General features: G+C 44.9%; 1 protein-coding gene across 1 annotated transcript in view; it reads right to left on the bottom strand.

The window, feature by feature from the left end:
• SCAMP2 (secretory carrier membrane protein 2) overlaps nucleotides 1–26,368 on the bottom strand; it is a 298,231-nt gene that overhangs the window by 147,153 nt on the left and 124,710 nt on the right. Inside the window, exons 2-3 of the mRNA XM_078685125.1 lie at nucleotides 17,729–17,809; nucleotides 16,432–16,524 (exon numbers count right to left, since the gene is read on the bottom strand). Coding sequence (XP_078541251.1) covers nucleotides 16,432–16,524; nucleotides 17,729–17,809 — 174 coding nt within the window. The remainder of the gene's footprint in view (nucleotides 1–16,431; nucleotides 16,525–17,728; nucleotides 17,810–26,368) is intronic.

Below are 26,368 nucleotides of genomic sequence, written 5' to 3'. Positions count from 1 at the left end.
AAGGACCCCCAGACGGGGTCGTCGCCGGGAATCTATTGAGTCGCGTGTCTATTGTAGCGTTAAAATCACCCCCAAGAATGACATCTCCCTCGGGAAGGGTCAACAAGAAGTCACCCTATGCCGGAAGTTTTAGTGAGTGAAGTGACGGTGGGATGTAGACCGACACCACATTAGGAAGCCGCCCCTCCCACTGTCCCTGTACCGCTGCGAAGCAGCCCTGTCCGTCAGTCATTGTGCCTAGGGGGATAAATTGCGAGGATTTCTTAATCAGGATGCCGGTACTCCGGGATCCCGAAGAGAATTCCGAGTGAACTAACATTCTATAGCCTCTCCTGTCTAAGGCCTTAGTCGCCCCTCCAGTTAAATGTGTCTCTTGTAGCAGTGCTAGGCTAGGCTTTTGCCTCTTTAATGCCGTCAATACCAGGCCACGTTTCACCTTGTCCCTCAAACCTCTTACATTCCATGTCAGTATTCGTAGGGGGGAGCCACGTGAGCACGACCCGGTCTCCTCCGAGCTACGTATCGGACCAGCCACCATTGCTAGACTCATGGGCGTATTGAAGTGTATCCAGGTTACGGACCCGAACCCCTGGGACTATCCTATCCGCTAGAGTAATCATCCATAACATTCCATTCCTTGACCTTCTTTGTAAATTCCTAACAAACAACCAACAACCCCCCACCCCTCCCCCTCCCCCTCCCTGCTTAACGGACCTTCAACTGCCCGCCCCCCCAACTGAGCAGAGCGCTTTACCCATCCCAAAACCTGAATACTCGCACGTTGGGGAGAGCGTCTCCCCGGGCAGGCGGCATCCCTGCTCTCTTTAGGGTCACCCCGGCCAGCGTCCACTCACGACTCATGTAATAACAGTTAAGAAAAGGAGTCAGCGTCTATTGTTCAGGCAGATTTTCTGAACTAGTCCCCTCATTCAGCCTCTGGTAGGTCATGTGACGGTGATCTGTTTGCGTCGCCTCTGCCAGATGATTGTGACCCAGCCCGGCTATCCTCGCGATGTCCGTGGTTCGTTCTGTTGGACCTACGTGGAGGTCCGGCGGTGCACCATCCTTCGAGCCAGTCTCTGGCCGCCTCCGGGGAGTCGAAGAACCAGACTTTTTTGTCGGCGACCACTCGAAGCCGGGCTGGAAACAACATGGAGTAGGGAAGTTCCTTCTCTCGCAGTGTCCTCTTTACTTCCAGAAATGTCCTCCTCCGACGCGAAACCTCGGCCGTATAGTCCGGAAAGAAAGATTCTTGAGTTCTGGATTTGGATGGCCGGAGCCACCCTCGCCGCTTGCAAAATGGCGTCCCGATCGCGAAAATTGAAAAGTCTCGCCAAGATCGGTCTCGGCGGGGCCCCTGGTTTCGGCTGGCCTCCTGGAACCCTGTGGGCCCTTTCCACAGAAAAAAAAGTTTGAGAGGCCCTTGGAATTAAGCTGGGTCTTGATCAAGTCTTCCACATACAAATCCATGGCGCCTTTTGTTTCAGATTCCGGAACTCCTAGGATGCGAACGTTGTTCCTCCTGGAGCGTCCTTCATGGTCTTCCAGCTTCTCCTTAAGTACCTTGTTGTCCGCTTGCAGTTTCTCCATGTCCCTCTGTAGGTCCGACACATCCTCCACCAGGGATTTGGCGACCACCTCCACTTGCTTCACCCTTTCACTCATTTTCTGGAGGTCAGCCCGAATGAGCGTTACTTCCGTTGCCGTCGCCCCCACCGTCGCTTGCACCTGGGCCAGGGCGCTGATTATGTCATCCAGCGTGGCTTTCTTTGCGCCGTCACCCTCCGACCCTTTGGTCAATGACTTGCGTTGCTCCGGCACAGGGAGAGATTGTTTTTCGTAAGCAAATTTATCAAGCTTAGCCTGGGTGGAATTATGCTGAGACCCCCTGCCCGCCATTGTCGTGTGCCGATGAGGTGTGCACTATCAGGCGCACCTAGTGGAGTTTCGCCAGGTGGAGATCGACGGGGCCTCTCAAGTCCCAAGCGTATCCCGATTATGGGGTCACGCGCGGTGATCGTGCTGAGTAGGGTTCAATTTCACTGGTGGGCCAACACCTCTACTCCGGTCACAGCGCTGGTGGAAGCTATCGTTGTCAGGTCCGATGAGGCCGTGGCGTGTGCCAGCTGGACCTGCGCTGGTGGGAGGCTCGCTTCCGAAGCGGCGTGGGCTATGGAAAATGGCGGCGGTGTCGCATCAATTCCGGGCTCCGTTTCCAGTCCGCACTGCCGTTGTCTGTGGCACCGTGGATGCTTTGGGCGAAGTACTGCACCTCCGGAGGGACTGTGTGAATGCCAGGTTCTTTACCTATGCGGGATGCCGCCTTACTCTGGGAGGCTCTCTAGTTTGCTGCCATCGCCAGCTGCTAGCCACGCCCCTACGGGTGGCAATTTTGCTAACAATCTGAATACCCGCGATTGCAAATGGATTCACATTTTTGACACAGTGCGCAAAGCCTCAATGAATATGATGAAATTTCCAGACAAATATCCACCCTTAGCAATGGTTAATTTGTTCTGTGTAGACAGCTCTAGTTTTCAACCTGTTTATTGGGAATTCTGAATTTGAAGCATTCTTGATTCCTGCAAATGTGATGTATGTTTCCTTACATATGCAGCTGTGCTTTATCTGTTTTGTGCAAATGGGTCTTTTCATGTATATCAAATAATTTTTATATATGTCATATTTTATATGTCCTTGTGTGTGAAAATTGCAATGTAGATCGTACTTGGCATTAGAAAATATGTATATAGTGTGATCGTATTACGTTATGTTATTTTGCATTTATTTTCATTTCATTAGACATTCACATCCCGTGCTGTTCCACACACTGTTCAAACTTCATGAAAATCCTCAAGGGATTTTTTTAGTCTGCCTTGAGAAGCCCCGCTCGCTTTGCAGTCTGTTTACGCTGTAATTAACTTAAACGAACAGCAGCTCACAGCGCTCCCGGTTCTTTGACGTACACGCCGGTTTTATAAGCCAGGTTAGGCCAACGTTCACTCTTGCATTCCACAGAGACGCCAACGGATGCGGCACGCTGGAAGCACTGAGTGGACCATCACATTTAAGGTATTTCCAAACAACCCAGAGTCCTTTTATTCACTTTCGATGGAATCTCCTTCAGGCAATTGCCTTTCTTTTCAACGTGACTTATTTACTTAATCCTTCCCGCAGATTTCGAACCAATTTGATACACACCCAGATGTTCTCACGCCACTCTTCCACACAGCGGGTGAGTATTACCACGTTGTGTTTTTTGTCTAGTCAAACGCCCTGTTACGTCCTACACGTTGTCCTACAATGCCCTAAATGTTTATTTATTTTTAATGCTGGGATATCGCTCCCATTACATGATGAATCTACAGGATTGATACCTTTTGAACCATGAAGTAATCTCTTGGTTACTCACCGCACTGTGCGCACTGGTGAGCGTTTTTACTCTTTAGGCACATTTTTCACTGAACTACGCAACATTTTAGCCTCACATGGCCACTTTTCTGAATCTTACCGTTATTTTCAGATACCCCTTACCCCCGCCCTGAGTAACACCCGCAGCAGAGGATCCCACTCACCCTTTTGCATTAGGGTCGAAACGTCGACAACCCCTGAATAGGCCTACACCCTACCTTGACCCCCCCATACCAGAATTACAGAAGAGGTTACGCTGTGAAAAAACTGATGAATTAAATGTACTGCATCTGATTGTGTATACAGAGGTAGACCAAAATTCTGAAGGGAGACCATTTTGTCAAGTTTTAAGCTGGATGCCTTATGCAATAATTTATTTAAATTACCCTCTTGATGTAACTCATCTCTCTCTTTTCTATTCTTCACAGGAGCACTCACTTTCACACCACCTTCTTCTTGGTGATAACCAAGTGGATATTACTAATTGTATATCATGCCTTTGAATTTTTGACTTATTTCTTTTTGGATGAATACTTATCATGACTGAATAAACCTAATCTTACTAGTCATTTTGAAGTGGCCTATAACTTTATGCCTTCACCTTCATGTGCCTACAAGTATTTTTATACTCATCTACGGGTATAAAATTGAGTTTATGTAAAAAGTGTCTAGGACCACTGTTTTCTATACCGATTAACCATAGCTTGGCCTGCCTTTCTAGTGATGGAAACGCTCTGTTCAGGGACATGTCCAATATTGCTCCCAGAAATACGGCCTTCTTGAAAGGATGCAAGCTTGATTTGTCCCTGTTAAAGGTAAGACCTAGATCCTGAACAGCTTCGTGCAGTCTATCACGGAATTCCGGGGAGTGGGAGGAGGAGGTTGAACAAATTCCAATGTATGGCCAAATTGAACTATGTTAAGCACCCATCGATCTGTTATCTTTTGCCAGTTTTGTAAGCACAAAGAAATCCTTCCCCTACAGGTGTCTGGTACCGGAAAGGAACAGTAGCCAGAGCCGGCAAGCCGCTATTGACGTCTTGCAGGATCCTTCCCCTGATGTCCTCCTCTCCCTCTGGGCGCCGACTTAGAATAGGCTGCAAATTGACTTGGTCGCTTATTGTACTGCGGGCGATAAGACTGTGCCACAGGCGTGTAGGAGGAGTACTTGTATTGTTAGGACCCACCTCTGTACTAGGGAAGCCATCTCCCCGGGCTCATCAAAGGGGACTTTACGGTACCGGAGCATCCCCAACGACTGTGCCGTGTCTGTGTCCTTTTTTATATCTCGGAGAGCCTTATCCACATGCTTTCCAAAGAGAGCTTCCCCATCAAATAGAAGATCCAGTATTTAGTTCTGGACTTCTGGTCTGAACGATGTTGCTCTAAGCCAACCTGGTCGACGGAGGATCACTGCTCCAGCCAGAGATCGAAAAGCCATTGTAACGATGTCCATCGCACAATCTATGACTTCCGAGTAAGCTCTCTCTCCTTCCTGGAGGATCTTTCTGGCATCAGACTTACGCTCCTCTGGAAGTTGGTCTATGTGAGGGGAAAAGTCACACCACATCTGCTGGTTGTAGCGACCCAAAATAGATAAAGCATTAGCTGCCCTGACCATTAAACCCGACATAGAAGATAATCTCTTGCCCGCGTTGTCCAGGCATCTGCCTTTCCTGTCCAGAGGCGTAGTGAGAGGGGCTGCCGGATTCTTTGACTTCTGCTGCGCCGCCTGCAATATTACGGAGTCTGGTTTCGGATGACTCATCAGGCAAGACGGGGGCCTTATATTTTTCCCCCAATCGTGGAAAGACGGGAACCACCGTGCCCGGGGTTCTCATGACCTTAAGACCGCCTTCCCATAAATAATTGACAATGGGAATGACCCGCACCGTCTTCTTAAATGGGTTCCTTCAAGTCATATAAAAAACACTCCGTCTGCGAAGTTGGCATTGGTAGATCAAACCTTTACCCCGCCCTTTCCAGTAGGTTGTGGAAACCACCTATGTCCCCCTGGTGGAGAATCCACAGGAACTGATGAAGGGGAAGATGGAGTGGGAAAAACATTCATCCCATTCTCCCAGTTGGTCTGGAAGATCTGTGCCCCCCTGATCGTCATCCAAGGTATCCTGGTGGGGGAGTTGGTGGAGGGCCTGGTATTGTTCGCAAAAATGGTGGTGGTGCCTGAGGAGTGGAAGGCACTTAGTGTTGTTTCGAGGGAACTGACACCTGTTCCGGAATCGAGGACGGCATTGGAAAACTTCTCTTGTAGTCCAAGAGCATGAATTGAAAGTCCGAAATCAAAGAGGAAGGCATATATACCACTTCCTCCTGATATTCCCTATGGTATTTATTTAATTTATATAGCGCATAATCACCCCGGGGTCTCTAAGCGCTTTTCCAGGTCATAATGCCACCCTAATTCTACAGCTGATGATCAAGATTTACAGCACACCCCATGCTTGCTGAAAAAGCACTGTTTTTAGTTTCTTTCGAAACGGCAACAAGTTGGATTCTTTGCGCAATTCAGTGGGTAGGTTGTTCCAAACAGCTGGGAAGATGTTAGAGAAAGCGCGACCCCCAAGGGTAGATAGTTTATAGCGCGGTTGAACTAACAGGGAGGCATCTGTAGAGCACAGCCGTCTGCCAGGTTTGTATGAGGCAAGACGAGCTTTGATGTAACTTGGCGCTTTCCCATACAGGGCTTTATGCGTGATACAAAGCCCTTTAAACAGAACCCTCTGTTTAACCGGGAGCCAGTGGAGTTCACGCAATAGAGGGGAGGCATGCGATCTCCGAGGTTTCTTAAATATCAACCTGGCCGCATCATTCATGACGATCTGCAGGCGGTTCAACTGTTTTTGAGGGAGCCCTGCATACAGTGAATTTCCATAATCCATCCTCCTGAGGATCATAGCAGAGACGGCACGTCTTAGGGTGGTAAAGGACAGGAGTGAGGAAATTTTCCTGAGTTGTCGAAGCAAACCTACACAAGTGCCAACCACCCCAGAAACTTGCCTTTGCATCGACAATCTACCGTCCAGGGAGATACCCAGACTTTTTACTACTACTGCGGGTTCTGGAGGTGTTCAAAGATCTTTTGGCCAGAACCGATCGCTAAGGGCCGAAATCAGGGGTTGCAAATAAACATTAAATAAAAGGGGGGAAAGGGCGGAGCCCTGAGGGACGCCACAAGTAATTGGCAATGTGGTGAAAGATAAGTCTGCCAATTGAACTCTCTGAGTTCTCCCTTGGAGAAAAGAGGATAGCAAGACAAGTGCTGTACCCTGGATGCCAGAGTCCCTCAACCGCAGCATCAATTGACTATGGCACACGGTGTCAAAAGCCGCGGAGAGGTCCAATAGCACCAGGGCCCCAGGAAGTTTCTTGTCAGCTCTGTTCCGTAGCTCATCTAAGATGGATAACATCACTAACTCCGTACTGTGATGCGCACGGAACCCAGCCTGATTTTGCTCAAGTAGGCCATTTTTCTCCAGATGGTCAGTAAAAAACGTAAGAACATGCTGCTCCAAGACCTTGGCCAAGAATGGAAGCTGAGAAATCGGCCTAACGTTCTTTAGGTTCTTTACATCTGCCCCCAACTTTTTCAGCAGGGGGATCAACCGTGCCTCTTTAAAGGAGGGGTGGACTTGACCTAATTGCAGGGAACTGTTAAGGAGAATTAAGACTTCTTCCTCGATGCCAGGCATGGCTAATTTGAAGACCTCCGGGGGACAGGGGTCGGCCCGGGAGCCAGATTTAACCCGCCCCACGAGATTTGTCAATCTGTCCTTTGTAATCAAGGGCAGGGTAACCAAAGGGTCATCAACCGGATGGATGACTGGGACTGTCTGCAAAGGACAGTCCAAAATCTGAGTGGTAGCAATTTCCGATAAGAGATCTTCAATCTTTTTGGAGAAATAGTCCTGAACTCTTTGGCAGTCTTCTTGCTTAAACTCAGGACTCTGCTCCTTGTTTTTCCTGAGTTCGTTAAGGACCTTAAAAATTTCTTTCTGTGGATCCATGGCTCTAGAGATCCTGTCCTCATAAAACTCAGCTTTCCTTATCAAGATCGCCTGTTTGTAAGAGGCGAGCTCCTGCACATACGAACTCCGTGCGTTAAGGCTGTAGCCCTTCCGCCATGCTCTCTCAGCTTTCCGTAGTGCCCTCTTTTTCCCCCTAAGGGATTCATTATACCACGGGGCCCCTGCTCCTCTATCTATCAGCTTCATTCGTCGAGCCGGTGCCACGAGGTCCACCACCCTGTTTAGTTTATCTGTTAGGTCTTTATAGATAATATCTGGATTCTGATCCGTCCTATTAATCAGAGGACGAGCAAGGAGGTGAGCTACCATATCATCCCCATCTATATGCTTCCATTTCCTCACAACCTTCCATCCTGCTCCGGGCTTCCCCTTCTGTTCGACAGCCGATATCCTGCCTTTCACCAAATAGTGGTCTGACCAAGCACAAGGCTGTGCCTCCGCTAAGCCATGATCTCGGCCATGTTCTGGGATTGTGATCCAGACGAGATCCAAAGTATGGCCCTTCTCATGCGTAGGGCCCATTACCCTCTGAGCCAATCCAAAGGACCTGAGCGCTACATCTATCTGGTTCGCTTGTCCTTCCCTAGGGGACTTATCCCAATGGAAATTTAGGTCGCCCATGATGATTACGTTGTTATATCGGGATCGAACATCCTGAGCCAGTTCCAGGAATAAGTCTGAGAAAACCGGCAACGCCCAGGGGGGTCGGTAAACTAGTATGACTATCCTGCAGTCCATCCCTGGTATTCCTGGGGAGGATTATAGTAATGTTCCCCTTCGTAGCCTTCTTCAAAATCGTCCTTCTGGCACTTAACGTGCAATTCTGAAGGGCTATAGGCATAACCAAAAGGTCCCTCATCATCAGAATACTCCTCTTCCTGGAGATGAGAAGGTAGTAGAGGAGTCACCTTGTTAGGTGAAGCGACTTCAGAAGTTACATGATGCTTCCTGTCTTTTTGTCCAGAAATGTTTCCCCCGTCACCGATGAAGAAATAGCCATCGATGGCGCTTTCGTCGATACGGTCGACGTTACCGTCGTCGCCATTGCCGTTGCCACTGTCGCCAACATCGTTCTTGACACTACCGCCATCTTAGCTGTCGCCAGCTTTGTCCACACTGCCGTTGTCAATGGTGCCGGAACCGTATTCATCGACACCAGCAGAGCACTCGGCAACGATCCAGCCGTTGGAACTGTTCTAGGCTGAGGAGACTGACCTTTGTCACTCCGCGTCGATGATGTAAATGATAGTTTCTTTGTCGACGGCCTAGTGGACGTTGGTGATTTCTTGGACTGTTTTTCCTCAAGAGGAACAGATTAAGGTTTTTTTGAAAGGTTTCCTTCCGGAGGAGGAGAAGAAGCAGGAGGAGGAGGAGAAACAGTGCTAGTCTTCTTCACTCCACCATCTCCTGACATAAGGTCTTAGGTTAGTAGGACTAAGCCTTTCAGACCCATGGGAGGTCTTTTTAGAGGCTTTCTGATGGCGCTCCTCTGAAATTGGGGTTCAGATCTTCCCCCTTTAGTAAATCTTCTAGAAGGCGAAGCAGATGAGGCCTCATCACTCTCCTCACTAGAAACAGGCTCTCTCCTGGATTTTAACTTCTGGAGCCAGATAAGGAGACGTCCCTCACGATCCCTCAAGGTTTTGGTGGAGAAGACCAGTTGGCTGTAGGGGGCAATGAACTGTGGAAAGATACCATTGATCTTAAATCTGTTTGGGGTTTGAAAAGTTAGAAGTGCTAGGCACTGAGGCTTTGCATCGTGCATGTCTCATCCCAAACCATATGTTGTTTCTGAATGCTACTATTTCACAAATCAACTGCTTTGTATTGGCTACGTCTAAAAAAATAAATGCTCCTTCATTTCCTGATTTGGGTGAATACCCACAATGGAATAATTACACCAGTACTTCCCTCAGTGATTTACAAGCCCTGTTGCGAAACTCATCTTTTAATGTTTCCAGTATAAATCCCGAAGGCTGGCTGCTGTGGCAAAAAAGTGCAGATTCCTGCCAGCACCGTTTTTGGGGTCTGACCCCTGGTTATACAGAGGTTAGAGTAGATCCCCGTTTTGAGAATGGCCATTCTGTCACTACCTATTCTGTGGGTAAGTTATGTCGGAGTTGGCTTAAACACTTCACCTTGGTGTCAGTAAAAGTACACTTATCCAAATTAACTGTCCCAAATTGAAGCTGCTTCTAGGCTCAGGGCTATTGATCAAGCCAATTTGAAAAAGTTCTTGCAGTCGTAGATAACAGCATTAACACTCTTTTTCCCCGATTTTACACTTTGGATAATATTGTTTCATCTGTTGTTAATATTGTACAAGAAGATGTTGCAGTTCTGTACCATGGTCAAAATCAATTGCGTTCTATTATGCAGTTTGCATGGACTATTCAAACGTTAAAGTCTGGGAAGGTGCCTTGGGATTACATGAACATGACTTATGTATGTATATGTATGTATAAATCGTTTTATAACGCGCTCTGTTACTTGGGAATATCCTGGCGCGATGGGAAAGAGCAAGAGGAAAACATACAGGAATCAGCTTATATCACACTCTTAAACAGATGGGTTTTGAGATTTTTCTTGAACTGGGATAAACATTGACTGGAACGCAGATGAAAGGGAAGGGCATTCCAGGCTCGGGCTGCTACTACTGCAATGGACTGGCCTCCTAGCCTGGTTCGCTTAAACCGGGGGGGGGGGGTCATTTTAAACAAAGAGGATGATCTAAGAGCTCTTGTAGGGGCATAGAGAGTAAATCTCTTCTTCAAATATGCAGGTCCTTGGTCGTGCGTGGCTCTAAATGAGAGCACTAAGGATTTAAAAAGAATACATTGTGGTACGGGAAGCCAAGGAAGGCTGGACATATGAGACCGGGCGCTCTTCCATCTCGGGACATTAAAAAGGAGACGGACAGCGGCATTCTGAATGACCAGCAAACGCTTAACCAAGTAGGCAGGAATGCCACTAAACAGGGCGTTCGCGTAGTCCAGCCTTGCTAAAATGAGCGCTCGAGCGACAGTCTCCTTAGCCTCTCTATGAAGCAGTGGGAAGAATTTTCTGAGCATTCTTAAAGTAGCAAAGCAGGTCCCGGATAGCTTCTTTATGTGGTCCTCAAATCTTAGATCCTCCCCAAACCAGATCCCAAGATTTTTGCAGGGCCACCCTTCACCTTGGGGCAGGGAATATTCGGGGGCCACAGCGAATTCCTGAAGTCAAGGAGGAAGGAGCCATAAAAAAGGACCTCTGATTTATCCTCGTTACATTTTAGCTGAGCCAAGGTAAGCCAACGAAAAACTGAAGACAGGCAGACCTGGACCATAGAAGTGTCCAAATGATCGTCTGGCCAAGTAAAGAGTAGCTGCGTATCGTCAGCATACCCTATGATCTTAGCCCCGTACTGTTCCGCTAGATAAACCAGGGGTGTGATGTAAATGTTGAACAGTAGGGAACAAAGGGTAGATCCCTGTGGAACCCCAGTAAGAAGAGGTTTAGGCTCAGAGGCATAAGGTGGCATCCAGACCTGCTGTGTCCTCACAGAAAGAAATGAGGACAGCCAGGCCAGGACATTGCCGCCAATGCCAATTGTGGATAGCCTGGCGATGAGGAGCGCATGGGGGACGGTATCGAAGGCGGCAGAGAGGTCCAGCAAAATCAGGACCGCTCTGCCGCCCCCGTCCAGACACTCCCGAATCGATTCCGTCATCTCTACCAGCGCCGTCTCCGTACTATAGGCCGCTCTGAAGCCTGACTGGGCTGGATGCAGAGCGTTCGAGGTCTCTACAGATTTGAGGGACTGAAGCAGGGGCAGGACATCGCACTCTGCAGCCATCGCAAAGTTCGTGAGCTGCTGAGTTTCGCGATGGCATGGCCCGGTAGGGGGGCCATCCCCTAAACTGTCAGCCGGTCACGCAGAGAGTAAGTCCTGCTGAATCTTTGCTATTTTATTTATAAAGAAGTTAGACAACTCATCACACCATTGCGCAGAGGACAGAAGTATGGTAGTTTCGGCAGCAGGAGATACGAAGCTTTTAACGATAGAGAAAATTTCTCTGCTGTTATTTTCCGCCTTGGCAATTCTCCCCGCATAGTAATTCCCTTTGGCAGTTTTACTAGCGGCATAGTAGTTTTTTTGGGCTAGGCGCAGAGCGGCCTTTGCGTCTGAGCTATAGCCACGCCTCCAAACACGCTCTAGCTTTTTACACCCCAAATTTAACACCCTCAGCTCAGGCGAGAACCAAGGTTGAGAAGGGCTGTGCCGGAACCTAGATACCGTGGCGTGTTTGGTGGATGCATTCGCCGCCTGCAGCACCCTCCCATTAAAATCATCAACTATCTTATCCATCTCAGGGGTGAGCATCAGGCGAGTTTTTAATAGCTCCTGGCCGAACTCAGCCAAGTTGATCCTTTGGGGGTGGTTGATGGGCAGTGCAAGGGTAGATCTGCCTACGTTTTCCACCTCCCACGAGAATCTGACGAGATCGTGGTCCGACCATGTTACCTTTTCTGCGCTTCGCACCTTGATGGGAAAATTGGAACACACTAGGTCTAAGAGATGGCCTCCAACATGAGTCGGAGAGATCACTTGGCTATTTCTGCATTTTAATTTGGACTGTTAAACAACAATTTATGTCAATGAAAGATGCCACGTTTTCTCTGTTACATATCGAAAAATTAGAACCAGTGTCATTTTCTGTGGCCGAAAGAAATTCTGCAGTTTGGCTTATCCATGAGTTAATAACTTTACCTTTTCCACTGTTCAAATTTGAAGCATGCATGAAACACTATGCCATAGGCAGATTTGAGCCTTTAGGTAGCGCTTTTCTCCATGAGGTGTGGAATCTCCCATTTACATATAGGTGCTTAAGGGAAGGAAAGGAAGTTTATTTAAAGGGGGAAGGCTGCACTTCTACTCCCTCAGTCTGTCAAAATTTGCAATTGCACGGTTCGTGTAATATGACAGCACCAAATCTGGCGTGTGTTTTGAAAGGCACCCCCGCCCCGGCTATTACACCCACGTTGTTAGCAAACAGTAGTTATTTGTTATTAAATAATAAAGATTGCAGTGGTATGCTTGCGGAAATTCAGTACATTGTTACTGTTTACCAAATTGTTGTTTGCTGTAAGAATGTTCTGTTTCCTCCTCCACATGGGAGGCTCGATGTATCCACCTGGCCTTCTATTCCGACCTTGAAAGCAGAGTTCAACAAGATGAGTCAATTAAGGGCTCTTTTGTCCCAGAAAGAAGTCGCCCTTACATCTACGCGTGAAAAATTCGTCCTTCACGTTTTTAACACTCGTACTGAGTTACATGCCTTATTAAATACTGATCTGCCCCCTGCACTTTGGTGCTTTGATTCATACAATATTGAATGCCTCTTCCACCACGGGCCTGGCACACTTTTTTAAAGTAGTACGTTCTGGCCTTGTGACCTCATTCCAAACTATATTTAGTGTGATACCGGCATTTTTTCCATTCTAATTTTTCCAGCCTCTTTGGAAGATTCCCGGTAATTCTCGCTCTGGGAGCAGGTATACTACTGTTGATTTTCTTGCTGAAAAATGGTTGCACATCCTGTGCCCCACGACATCCGGCCCCAGCTGCTCCAGCTTCGTAACCGGATGCTTGAACACTATGGATTGCTACCTCTAGCTACATTGAGCGTGGCGTATGGTTTATCCTTCTGGTTTTCATATTTTACATGCGTGCAACCAGTTTTCCACTGCCTGGATTGCGATTTTGAATGGGCTCTGGATTTGTATCTCTGCAATAAGGTATCTCCTAACTCGGAATATGATCTACTAATGAGTCCCTAAGTTGCTCATGAACTAGATTGTTCTGGTATCGGGATTATGGCCTGCGCAGCGGCCCATGGGGTCCTAGGCAATTTAATATATGGTCTGAAGCCCATGACTTCTTGGCACGCAGTTATCTTGAAAAACACCTGAGTTGTCCTCTGATGGTGCTAGAGGCTCCGGCTGTTGATGAACATATGTGTTCCTTTCCATTACTGAACTGGATGGCTGAAATGTTCACGGATGATAACGACTTCCTATTGGAGGCGGTTGCAACATACTGTGCTTATACGCTGTTGGACTGAAGTGACACTTTTTTCTACTTCATAGACACGTACTGGACTCGTGATTTTTTCATTGATGCGTTATTTTTTCTTCCATCTTTTTACTTTGAGGTTTTTTCAACGCCTTGGCCGCCCATGAATGTTTTGATAAGTTTCATATTTATTAATTCTGATTTTTACTCCCAATTATCGTGTTTGGCAAAATTTTGAACTTTGTTCTGTCTCATTCGAACTTGAACTCTGCGTTCTACAAATATTGCTCCCTTTATTGTGCGTTCTCCAATCAAGGGAGGGTGTAGTGTGGGCTATGCCTAGTTTGCACACGTTATGTTAGCATGGCTTATTAGAAGTTTAAACACCATTTTACCTTTTGCTGCTTTTGCACACACTGCATATAGCTGTTTTTGTAAGTTAGGCTGCACGAATGTCTTCACATCGGAAAGGCTTGTTTTCAACAACCCTAGACTTACATCGTGACCCTAGTCTGCAAAGTGAGTGCTGAAGCCGTAAAGGTTATCATTACATGGTAGCTGTTGTTCGAACTGATCGGCTAACGTTTTTTAGACACAAGAAATGGCAGCTGTGAGCCAACCGAAATCCTGGCGCCTTTATTATTACACTGAGCCATGATTTCATACACTTGGAAGATATTCCCTTTCCAGTGATGCAGAGAGCTTTTGCTGATCCTGATATGATTTACTCTTGCTGAGCTGAGAGGTAATGGGGTCCCCCAAACAAGCCTAAGAGACCTTCTTTAGTTTATGAAACATAGTTCTTAGATAGGGAGGGTGTTATAACTGGGCACTATACGACCTGCTTTCACCATCATTGTAATACGATTTCTCACTTTGTGTTTCATGGAATTGTAACAATGCTGACCATATTATTTCTAATCATATGTCTGCTTATGTTGGCAAAGATACTGCACCTGAGAGCACGTCGTTAAAATAAATATTTTAACCTTAACAGTGTCTCTTATTTACTCCTGTTGTGCACTGGTATAGCGAAAGGGTGTTCTCACTTCCGACCATTCCTGAGTTGGTCCTATGTCGCATGTTCTAGGTTGTCTAATCATTGGTTACTTTGCTATAGGATGAAGAGCTAATGTGACACTGATGCTAGCTGGTTTTTTTTTTTTTTTTAGGTATTGAGGTGAGTTTCTGGTACGTGTAGGAGCAGGATGCTTGCAACAGTTTCAACTGTATTTTTCTGTATTGGTGTTAAACTAATCAAAGATCCCTATGGAAATTGCATGGAAAATTGCAAATTGGGAACTCCCCTCCACCCCCCCCTTTTCTCAGCCCCCACTTGACAGATCACCCTGAAACTTTCCAAGAGAACCTGAGGTACATTAACTTATCAAACAGCACCAAAGGTATTAGCAAAACAAAAAATCTATTTTCTATGGTAACTAGGTCCTAACTAGAACTACACAATGCCAACTGCCACATAGTGTATATATATATATATATATATACATACATATACACATACACATATATATATATATACACACATACACATATACATACATATACATACATATACATACATATACATATACATATACATATACATATACATATACATATATATATACATATATATATATATATATATATATATATATATATATATATATATATATATATATATATATGAACCACAGTTCCGTCTGTTCCCGGTTTCGAGCTTGCGGCGAGCCTGAGTGGGTGCCGGTCACCCTGAAATCTCACTCCAAATGTCTTCCGTTCACGAAGAAAACCACAGGCTACTTCTGGATGCTCAAATGGTGTTTATTTAAGGCACAAAATCAAGTAGCTGCCTACCGACGCGTTTCGCCACTAAGGCTTGGTCACAAGCCTTAGTGGCGAAACGCGTCGGTAGGCAGCTACTTGATTTTGTGCCTTAAATAAACACCATTTGAGCATCCAGAAGTAGTCTGTGGTTTTCTTCGTGAACGGAAGACATTTGGAGTGATAGATATATATATATATATATATATATATATATATATATATATATATATACACATACATACATATACATATATATTTATATTTAGAGGACCTCTTCACAACCCCAAAATTCCCTCACTAGGTCTTACCCCCACGCCCATCCCTTGAACCCCAAAACTACTTATCCCTAACACCTAACCACTACCATACCTGAACCCTAAAAGCCCCTTAGCCCATTACCCATTCCTGTCCCTGAACTCTAAAAGCCCCTTACACATAATTTTACCCTTATCCATCCCTAAACCTTAAAACGCACTTACCACCCCTTGCCCCTACCCATCCCTGCACTCTAATAACCCCTTAACCACCCCTGAACCGTAAATATTTTTATTAAGTGACAATTAATGTGTGTGTGTGTATATATATATATATATATATATATATATATATGTATATGTATATATATGAATGTAAATACATACATATGTATATATGTAAGTATTTAGAAATACATATGTAGGCTTGTAAATATTTACAAAAGCAAACAAGTTCCTTTGTCATTACAAAAAAAAATCTTAGCCTATGTGGTAAAGTCCCATGTTGGAAAGTACCTAAACATGACGGCAATTACCTCCGTGGTAAAGTCTGCTCTGGTAAAGGTACCACGTGGTAAAGGCTGTATAGTAAAGGTAACATACCCTTTCTAAGATTATCCAATAAAATCCCACCACAATCTTAAAGCACCAACCCTACATAGTAAGAATGCAAATGGCTAGGCCCCCGAAGCTCTCTGGCCACCTCGGAGGCGGTAAGATTATACAGAATAATACAGTTAACCTATTTCAGCCCATTCCTCTAATGCAGGCACTCTAATGATGGTTACCTGTGTACCAACTCATTTGTAAAAATAAAAAAAGCACATTGGGTAGGTACCTGTGGGCTGGGCTCCATAGATGGCTGCAGTACGGCAGGTTGAGAGGGAGCATTGGGCTGGGTTGCTGGGACAGTTGTCTGTGCCGGATTGGTCTATAAAAGTAAAGATACAGAAACACTTAAGAACTATTCCACTTTTTTTTTTATTTGGGTTCTATCATCAGAGGCAAGGATATACAACACACAGGGGGATAATAGATGTCTTTGATTAGTCTATGAAAAAGAAGCAGCATTACAGTGGGCTTACCTTCTGAATGTGTAGTAGACACAATATTTTTAAAGACAAGAAAATTAGTCAGAAAATTGATGTAGTAAGCCTAATAGAGTGTTCATATGCACTGCAGTGAGTGCTACTCGGGACTCAAATCATTGAATGTGAAAAGAGTGTCCATTTCACTATATCCGAGTGAGCGAGTGAGAAGAGAAATGGAAAAGGAAAGAGTGTGGGTGGCGGGGGGTAAAGTATTGAGAGAAAATGTTTATGTATGTGTGAGATTTGTGGTGCTCACATCGGTGTACGGGATTACGGCAGTCAAGATGATGGCAACTTACTTCCGAAGTGCAGAGACCATGCTGAACACACACCATGTAAAAGACAGATCATGTTAGCCACATGGGGGGGAGAAGGTCAGATGTAATGCAGGAATGTACATGAATGTACATGTGCTGAGATAGGCGTTTCTATTACACCAGCTCTCTCTTTATGTGCTTTAGGACTCAATGAGTTATGATTCTAGTGGCGAGTACGTGTCCAACAGCACTGCTTAGACAAATCACAGCTCAGATAAGGTCACATCCTTAAAACTGGTGTGGCCTCCATCGAGTCAGTCTTCCAATTCTGCATTTCTGAAGCACACCTAGACAGCAAGAATCCATGGGAGTGTGGGGGGGGGCTCCCGTGGGTGCCTAAAGGAGTTACATGCACGGTATTAGAAAACGAATGTGGGGGCTGTCGTATGCAAAGACGTGTGAAGTATGCAAGGAGAAAAGAGTTGCATATAGTGTATGGAGGCTGGAGGTCTCAAATGAAAAGTGCAAGGGGTGCTCAATAGTAAAATTAAAGGGTGGAAGGAGAATGGAAGAGGGGTGGAAAGAGAATGGAGGAGGGGTCAGTAAGGCACGGAGTACTGCAGGAAAACGTTGGGTGCAGAATCCAATAGTGATGGACAACACCATGGTGAGTCGCAGTACAATTTCAGCTCCATGAATGAGATGAAGAGACTTGAGGGAAAATACAAAGCCTCAACCGAAACAATTGGTGCTCAGCTATGGGATGTTTTATGTATGTATCACCTACCAGTCGTGAATTCTCCGAGAAGGGATTAAACTCTTCCAGTGTGCCCTGAGCCGGATTGGTCAGCTGTGTCACAGAGGGATCCTACAGAAGAGAAAATACAAATAGGATCATGAAACAGGAGAGAGACTGGTAAATTCACAGGTACATCTTCTATTACACTCGTTTGTGATGGTAAAACGGTTGTATCATGCCTCGCACAGAATCGGCATCCAGGACAAGTGCACAAACATGCTTCAAGGGGAAAAGGCACCAAAGAGCATTTAAGTACCACAGATAAACTCCCACAAAAACCTGATAAGGAGACCCTCTAAAAGGCAAATCTAAGGCTCTGAAAAAAGCACTTAGTCAGACCTAGTCTCATCCCTCCGTGGTGCTGGTCATGGTTAAGACTTTCAGAAGGTGTTGGGTTGAAAATATACAAACCAAAAAAACCATCAGATAGTATCAGCGTTAAAAGTATAAAAAAAAAACCACGTGGTCTGTAATCACTTAAAAAGAATCTGATTATCTCCGGCTTTTTGTTAGTTAGAAGTTAAACAATAAAGGGAAGGTATAGTAAAAAAGATTTCAACTGAAGTCAATAGGGCATCCAGTGATCATTGGCAACTATGGAGCTAAACAAACGTATTTGAGAAAAAGGTCACTAATTGATGAAAAATGAGCTTCTCTATTGGCCTTTTTAGCTTGAGCTTGGTAAAAAGGAAGACAATTACTGGCAAAGACAGGTAGTGCGTTAGGCCATGTGATCAAAGTTATTTTCATACCTAGTCTCTTTTGCATTGTAAAATATAAATCAATGCATTGGGTCCAAGAGATTGATCGGGACAAATAATATCCTCCTGATCAAAACAAAAACCTAAAAAACAAAAAACAAAAATTTGCAGCATGAGGAATCCTTTAACACTTGAATGCTCTGTTTTTCTCTGGTTTGTATGGAACTTTGTTCTTTCTACTGGGAGTCGAAAGACTTAGGCCAAGCAAAGCTACAGGGATGAGGACAGAAGCCAGTAGAGGCTCACATGGCGGAGATTCATGAGACCTGAAACAGCACCAACAGTCTGGCAAGATTCTTTCTTAATCTGATCGTCCCATGCACTTCACTGGTCTTCCATACAAAGTGAGATTATTTTCTAACATTTTATAGCTAGCACTTATGACGCCCCCAGCAGACAAGTGGGGCAAAGAGGCAGTAACTTTACAACATTTCTCAGGAAAGGCTCTCTGGAGGATGTTCATGCCCACTTAACTAGGGACAAGACCGCTTCTTTGGTTCTCACCAGCGGCATTTGCATATCGGACATTCACTGGTTAGCCTAGTAGTCATGTCTAAATAAATTTTCTAAACATTACAGCCTCAACGCCAAGGGCTGGGCTGCATGACTTCCTTGGATTTTTATCACAATGAGAGGAACCGGGGTGGGCTATTTTTTACGGGGTCCAGTTTATAAGCCCTGATACTATGTTAAACAAAGAGCATACACAGTTACCCAAACGGAGTGGGAGTAGGAGAACCAAGTTAGAGAGGAGACGGGGAAGTTCCCCTCTTGGAACTAAAACCCTCACACACCCAGCAAGCTCGGTGTCATGCTTCATCATCTGGGTTTCGCTCCTCGTAAGACTGGCGATGCAATGTCTGACGGGCACCCATGTAGGGGCTCTTTATCAGAGATCTTTTGTTTCTGCCAGTTGGTGCATGTGGGTATGAGGGCTTCAGGTGAAGTGTAGACGTGAGAGGTGGGTGATAGTTAAAAAAGGTTAGGTAATCCACGAAGCATTTTAATGGTGTGGTTAACTACCTTAATAAAAACAGTGAGGGGAAAAGTTACACACTGGTGCAATGATCCAGTGGTGTATATTCTACCTAGTGGTCGACATGTTTCATGCTCTTACAGCAATTCATCAGGACCTAAAAAGTACAAACTGTGCTACACAAAGTGGTAGGGGCAATACTACCTTCCACTGGAAACTTAGGAGCGGGCCCAGGGTCCTGTTGTGTCCTAGTGGAACCCTACTAGGGTCACTAGCGGGCTTTAACGGTCTTCTCCCGTGTAATGGCACCTTAGTGCAGGAACCCTGTCCGCTTGGCGGGCAACGACTTTAAACCTACCCACACGTGGTTGGGCAGGGGGGGGGTGAGAAACGATAAGCCGGAGCCTTGATTTTTGCCACTACTTATTCCCAACTCTCAGAGGCTACCACTTTGGGACTCAATCTTAAGGTGAGGAACTCCTTCTGTAAGTATATTTCTGGTGGATACAGAATCTTATTGCATTTTCTTATTTGCCTTCTATCCTCCCCAGAAGGGTCACTGCCTTATATAATAAGATCAAGGTATGCAAACATATTATGTACTCTTATTGTTGTAGATGCACTCTTGCTTCCACTCTGCAAAGGTTGAAAAAATTTCGGGAAATGGCAATAGCATGCAGATTCACATCTAATAAAACCCAGTGTGGTCATGTCCAATGGGTTAAAATAATAACTAAAGCTGCATGGCAACATCTGGAAGCGCTGGAAAGTAACTCCTGGGAAAGAAAGCATTGCGGCTAAGTTTAATGTCTGGGAGGATTGTCTTAAAGTGAGGCAGAAAGATGTATCCATCAAAATTATTAAACAGAGATCCAAATTCATCACACACCTAGAATAGAGGGACTATAACCTTTAATTGCAATTGTAGATAAAATCAAGTTAACATTAGAGGAAAGAGAGATATTGAGCCTTCGCAGAATTTTAGTGAGTGAGGAGATTTCGATTTGCCAGCTATTATGGGTAATTAAGTACCTTCCTGAGTGTAGGAGTTAAAGCCATTCCAGTGCTACCGGGAATGGGAAGACATAGTTCACTGCCTTGGTAATACAGTATACAAATGAAGAATAACCCAAAGATCCACTATACATGTACTACACCATCAAGTTGATCTGTGAACTACAGACACAATGTACAAATATTGCTTACCCTCCAGTCAGCCCTCCCCACAACTGCATTTGTTCCCCAAAACCTTTGGAAATAACAGTACAGGGCACTTTCCACATTACAGATCCGAAGTACATATACTCCATTCTCAATCGGACACAATAAAATATTTTAAAAAACATGCAGTGACGGTGCTACTCACCTTCTCAGACTGCAGACAAGTCACAAAGAACCCCCTTCCCTGCCCTTAGCAATGTTACAATGTCTTCCCAATCTCAAGCTATCCCCAGAACAACAAGCATTGGCATAGCCAATAGGTCTCGCCTTAGGGCCCTTATAAGTGTTTTGCCATGCAACAGTTAATATTGTTGCACCAAGGATATTGTGCTGGATAACTAAACACTTATAAGGTCCCAACGAGGCAACGAGTTCGGCAGATTGGTGGAAAATGTGAGTGGATATATATAGATATATTATATATATATATATATATATATATATATTTATTTATATTTTCCAGGCGAGAGAGATGATGTTTAAACCCAGCAGGTGTATCAATCCAATAGAGGAAGAAATGATGATATTTAAATGTCTGAGGAATATAAGTACAGCACGCTAGGGATGGCTTCAGTTAAATTTAAATACCTTAGATGTATAAATACAGAAAGTAGAGGAGACATGAGTGAGATTTAAATGTCCCATATGTAATAATACACCAAATGATGGAGTTTTGAATGACATTTACATTCCGCAAGAGGAATGATGGAGGAGGGAGAGACGAGTAATATTTTAATGAATAAGATATATAATATTCTAATCAGAAGTGGGGGAGATGGAATATTGATCCATTCATTTTCCAAAGGATATAGTATAATCAAGGGAGAAAGGATCACTTGTCCTGATCAACCTTAGGTCTGCAGGATGGTTGGGGGGATTTTCTGTCCCAATATTAAGACCCTCAGGCACGTGATGGGTATGGTGGTGTCTTAAAGCGGTATATCTTGATTCTCCGCTTATATCTCACGTGTGTGCATAATCATTAGGTCTACTTAGGTTATGCAGCCTCCACCAGGAGGTATTTACCCAAGGTTGGTGCAGTAGTGAGCCAGAGATAAAAAGACCAAAAACCAGGGAGACAAAAATTTAATAGATCTGGTTTTGGGTCTGGTAAACTCAATAGTAGTGCATCCGGTTTTACTGGTTTATGAGTTACAGTTGCACTTTGAGTAAAGAGGGGGTTAAAAGATTGGTCGACATGTTTCTGCCTCAATTGCCTTATTTCTAGGACTTCGGGCATTCATCAGGACCGTGAATTAACGTGCAAAAAAATATAATACAGTGTTCAGAAGTGAGAAGAAAAAGGTTATTGACCTGATCCTATGTCTTGGAGGTCTTATGGTACCTGTAATGAGTAAACACATAATTGTGACACACACACGGGGTGGGGGAGGGGGGACACACACCCACAGCGGGTTACCGCTGTAAATTTTACCAATAAACAACTACAAAATGGCAATACTTTTAGACCGTTAGTGTTCACTTGAGTGTCAACTCTCTCATCCTTTCTATGCTCAGGCACCGTCCTATAGCATGCTTCCAGAGGGACAGTGTATATTTTAATTTTAAATAGTATCGTGCATTCATATTCATTGTGAACTCTCGTGACACTGATGGTAGTGAATTCTAATCAATTTCTATCAGGGCGAGTGCTGAGATCATTCGACCTATGGTCGTGACATGCAAGGCATATTGCGCGTTTTTGTGAGCTGAAAAACGCCGTTGTCTTAGAGGGCGCCATAAGGCATGCATACGCTGTTTTTTGTGTTGCTAGCGTTTACCTCGCGCATTACTTATGCACACTTCCTTCAGCCGGTAGAGATATTGGAGCGGGCTAAAGGGGGGGTAAATAGAGGCATTAATGTCAAGGCGGCTGTTTTGTACTTGCGGTTTTGAAGACAGGATGAAGTCTTTCTCCTCGCTACCTATTGCGCCTCGTCCTCAGCTTGCTGTTGTGCGCGCTGCTCTGCTCATACCGAACCGGAAGTGGTTCGTCTCGTTTCCGGGTTACTTAGCAAGCTGAGGACGAGGCGCAATAGGTAGCGAGGAGAAAGACTTCATCCTGTCTTCAAAACCGCAAGTACAAAACAGCCGCCTTGACATTAATGCCTCTATTTACCCCCCCTTTAGCCCGCTCCAATATCTCTACCGGCTGAAGGAAGTGTGCATAAGTAATGCGCGAGGTAAACGCTAGCAACACAAAAAACAGCGTATGCATGCCTTATGGCGCCCTCTAAGACAACGGCGTTTTTCAGCTCACAAAAACGCGCAATATGCCTTGCATGTCACGACCATAGGTCGAATGATCTCAGCACTCGCCCTGATAGAAATTGATTAGAATTCACTACCATCAGTGTCACGAGAGTTCACAATGAATATGAATGCACGATACTATTTAAAATTAAAATATACACTGTCCCTCTGGAAGCATGCTATAGGACGGTGCCTGAGCATAGAAAGGATGAGAGAGTTGACACTCAAGTGAACACTAACGGTCTAAAAGTATTGCCATTTTGTAGTTGTTTATTGGTAAAATTTACAGCGGTAACCCGCTGTGGGTGTGTGTCCCCCCTCCCCCACCCCGTGTGTGTGTGTCACAATTATGTGTTTACTCATTACAGGTACCATAAGACCTCCAAGACATAGGATCAGGTCAATACCTTTTTCTTCTCACTCCTGAACACTGTATTATATTTTTTTGCACGTTAATTCACGGTCCTGATGAATGCCCGTAAGTCCTAGAAATAAGGCAATTGAGGCAGAAACATGTCGACCAATCTTTTAACCCCCTCTTTACTCAAAGTGCAACTGTAACTCATAAACCAGTAAAACCGGATGCACTACTATTGAGTTTACCAGACCCAAAACCAGATCTATTAAATTTTTGTCTCCCTGGTTTTTGGTCTTTTTATCTCTGGCTCACTACTGCACCAACCTTGGGTAAATACCTCCTGGTGGAGGCTGCATAACCTAAGTAGACCTAATGATTATGCACACACGTGAGATATAAGCGGAGAATCAAGATATACCGCTTTAAGACACCACCATACCCATCACGTGCCTGAGGGTCTTAATATTGGGACAGAAAATCCCCCCAACCATCCTGCAGACCTAAGGTTGATCAGGACAAGTGATCCTTTCTCCCTTGATTATACTAAGATATATAATAAACACAAGAGATGAGAGAGATACGAATGAGCAATTAATTTTCCTGGCGATAAATACAGCAGACGATGGAGGCCTTATTGATATTTAAAAACCTCAGGTCAAGGAATACCTCGTATGAGAAAGATGTGGATGGTATTGAAATACCTAGGGTGTAGAAATACAGCCCAAGAGGTAATAGAATATAAGAAGCTAAAGAAATCAAGGAATTCGCCCACACAGGTGTGGTGGTAAATCCTCCTTCCTGCGGAAGGGGGGCTGGTGATGTGGTAAAACCAGGCCAGCAGCAACCAAACCCAGAGTAATCCAAGAGTGAGAGCGAAGGCAGATCAGGAGTCTGAGCTGAGAGTGAGGCTATGACAAGGGACAGTCTGGATGGGGCAATGGCCCTCGTATGCCCCCGTATCTGAGTCACGAGAACTTTCCCGGATAACATCTCGCCACACAATCCTGGCATAAACCTTCCAACGACAGCACGCTTCTGCATCTCCTAAAACAACTCTTCTTTTTGAACGGGAGACCTAAAAAGAGAAATGTGGCTAAAATTTTAACATTTTGGATTCCAGTCGAAAACATGGCAAGAAATCCCAGAAACAAAGATATAGTCAGAAGCCAGAACACTCTATGGGAGACTCTGACCTATTTAAGGAGATTTTGGCAGCGCGTGCAGCTCCTAAACACGAACGAGGAGACGTCCAAATTTGGACAGGTGGAATTTCTCATTATAAAAAACGAAACGTGAAGGGTAGTGAAGGCAAGGGGAGTTACAAAGTAGAGAGGGCAGCGAAAAAACGAGAAAAGGAGAGAGATAAAAACAGATGAATTAGAAAAGCAGAATAGCAAATAAGAATGATGTGGAAGGGTATATTCTTATAAAGAACAAAAGAGAGAGTGTGAAAAAAGAGATGTGGCAGCAATAAGAGTAGAGGAGGAGGAGGCAGAAAAACAGAGAACAAGTGCTGAAAGACAAGGGCAGACCCGATCGCGATCAGCGTTCTGCACTTTTGAAGCACTGCACTCGTGCTTGTGGGGGCATCCACCTTGCGGGAGCGAGCAGCGGCAATATGTTTGTAATTAACGTGGCCGCGCCGCTGCTCGCTCCCGCAAGGTGGATGCTAAAGGCCCTCGCGCTGCCTAGGCGACACCTAAAAATGGGAGATGAACCCATCTTCTCCCAAACATACTGCAGAGTTACAAGAACCTACTACCCTCAGTGAAGTTTCAATACCACTCTTGATTGAATTCAACTGTCATGGCTTCCATCCCTTTGCACCAACCCTGAACGCCACCCTCCTCTTGCAGACTCAGCACATGGATTTCTTCCATTAGCCTAAAGTGACTTTCCATAGCAAAAGCGTGCTACACTTCCCTTTGTTCTGACAATTCACAGCTTACTCAAAGGAGAGGGTACAAGACACAAAAATGGTCAGCACTGGCAGCTTAAGGCCCTCCTCTCCTACCATTTTGCATCATACAACCTTCTTTAGCACTACTTTGAGGACACCTTTAGCCCCTAATGATAGGCATAGGTATTCTTATACAACAGTGACAACATAACTCCATCTTTTACTTTGTAGTGAAGCTAATATTGGATTTGCTGCGGAGATGCTGCGTATGTTTCCAGAAAGGATCGTGCTCTTCTTTTTACTAACCCTGAATTGCCTGAGAGTTAAACCTGCCTGTTGGACTAGGCCCTCTCTGCAAGGTCATTTTGCTTTCATTCTACTGTTTTCTGAACCCATTTTTGTTGGCTTTTAGCACTCTGTGCACTGTACCAGTGCTAAACAGTGCAAAAGTACTTGTGCTCTCTCCTTAAAATCTAGAGGATTGACTTGTGTCCAGTTGGCATATTTAATTTACTTGTAAGTCCCTAGTAAAGTGGCACTACCTGTGTGCAGGGCCTGTAAATTAAATGGTACTAGTGAGTGGGTCTGCAGCACTTATTCTGTGACGCGCTGAAGTATCCCTTTAAACACATCTCAGGCCTGCCATTGCAGACTGCGTGTGCAGTTTAAACTACCATTCCAACCTGGCAAAATAAACCTTTTGCCAGGCCCAAAACTTTTTAATACATTCAAATCACCACTAGTGTACGCTCTTCACAGCCTAGAGAGCAGGGTGAAGTGTACTTTTTAGTTTTGAATGTCCTGGTAGTGAAAAACTCTTAAAATTCATTTTTCACTACTGCAACCCTACATCTGCAATAGGATAACATTAGAGTTACCTTATCACATTTAACAAGTGTAGTTTCCAAATAAGAACAAATAAACGGTTCCTGTTTGGTGTCTTTGGTATTGGAATGAAAAATCCTAACTTATGGTTAAGTTGGATTTTAAATTATAATTTTTAAAATGGCAATTTAGGAAGTAGGCTTTTTACCTGCCACAGCCATTTGGTGCCTCAAGACTGTTAATGGGTCCCACAGCTGTGACTAGTTGACAGTTGGGCTTTGTGTATTCCTCCTCGAAAGCCACAGAGTAGGGAGCTTAGGTGTGCCTGGAAGGG

This window comes from Lissotriton helveticus, chromosome 3_2, assembly GCF_964261635.1.
Source record: "Lissotriton helveticus chromosome 3_2, aLisHel1.1, whole genome shotgun sequence".
In the NCBI taxonomy this organism is placed as follows: domain Eukaryota; kingdom Metazoa; phylum Chordata; class Amphibia; order Caudata; family Salamandridae; genus Lissotriton; species Lissotriton helveticus.
The sequence above is the reverse complement of the archived record's forward strand: the minus strand, read 5'-3'. Positions and strand labels throughout refer to the sequence as shown.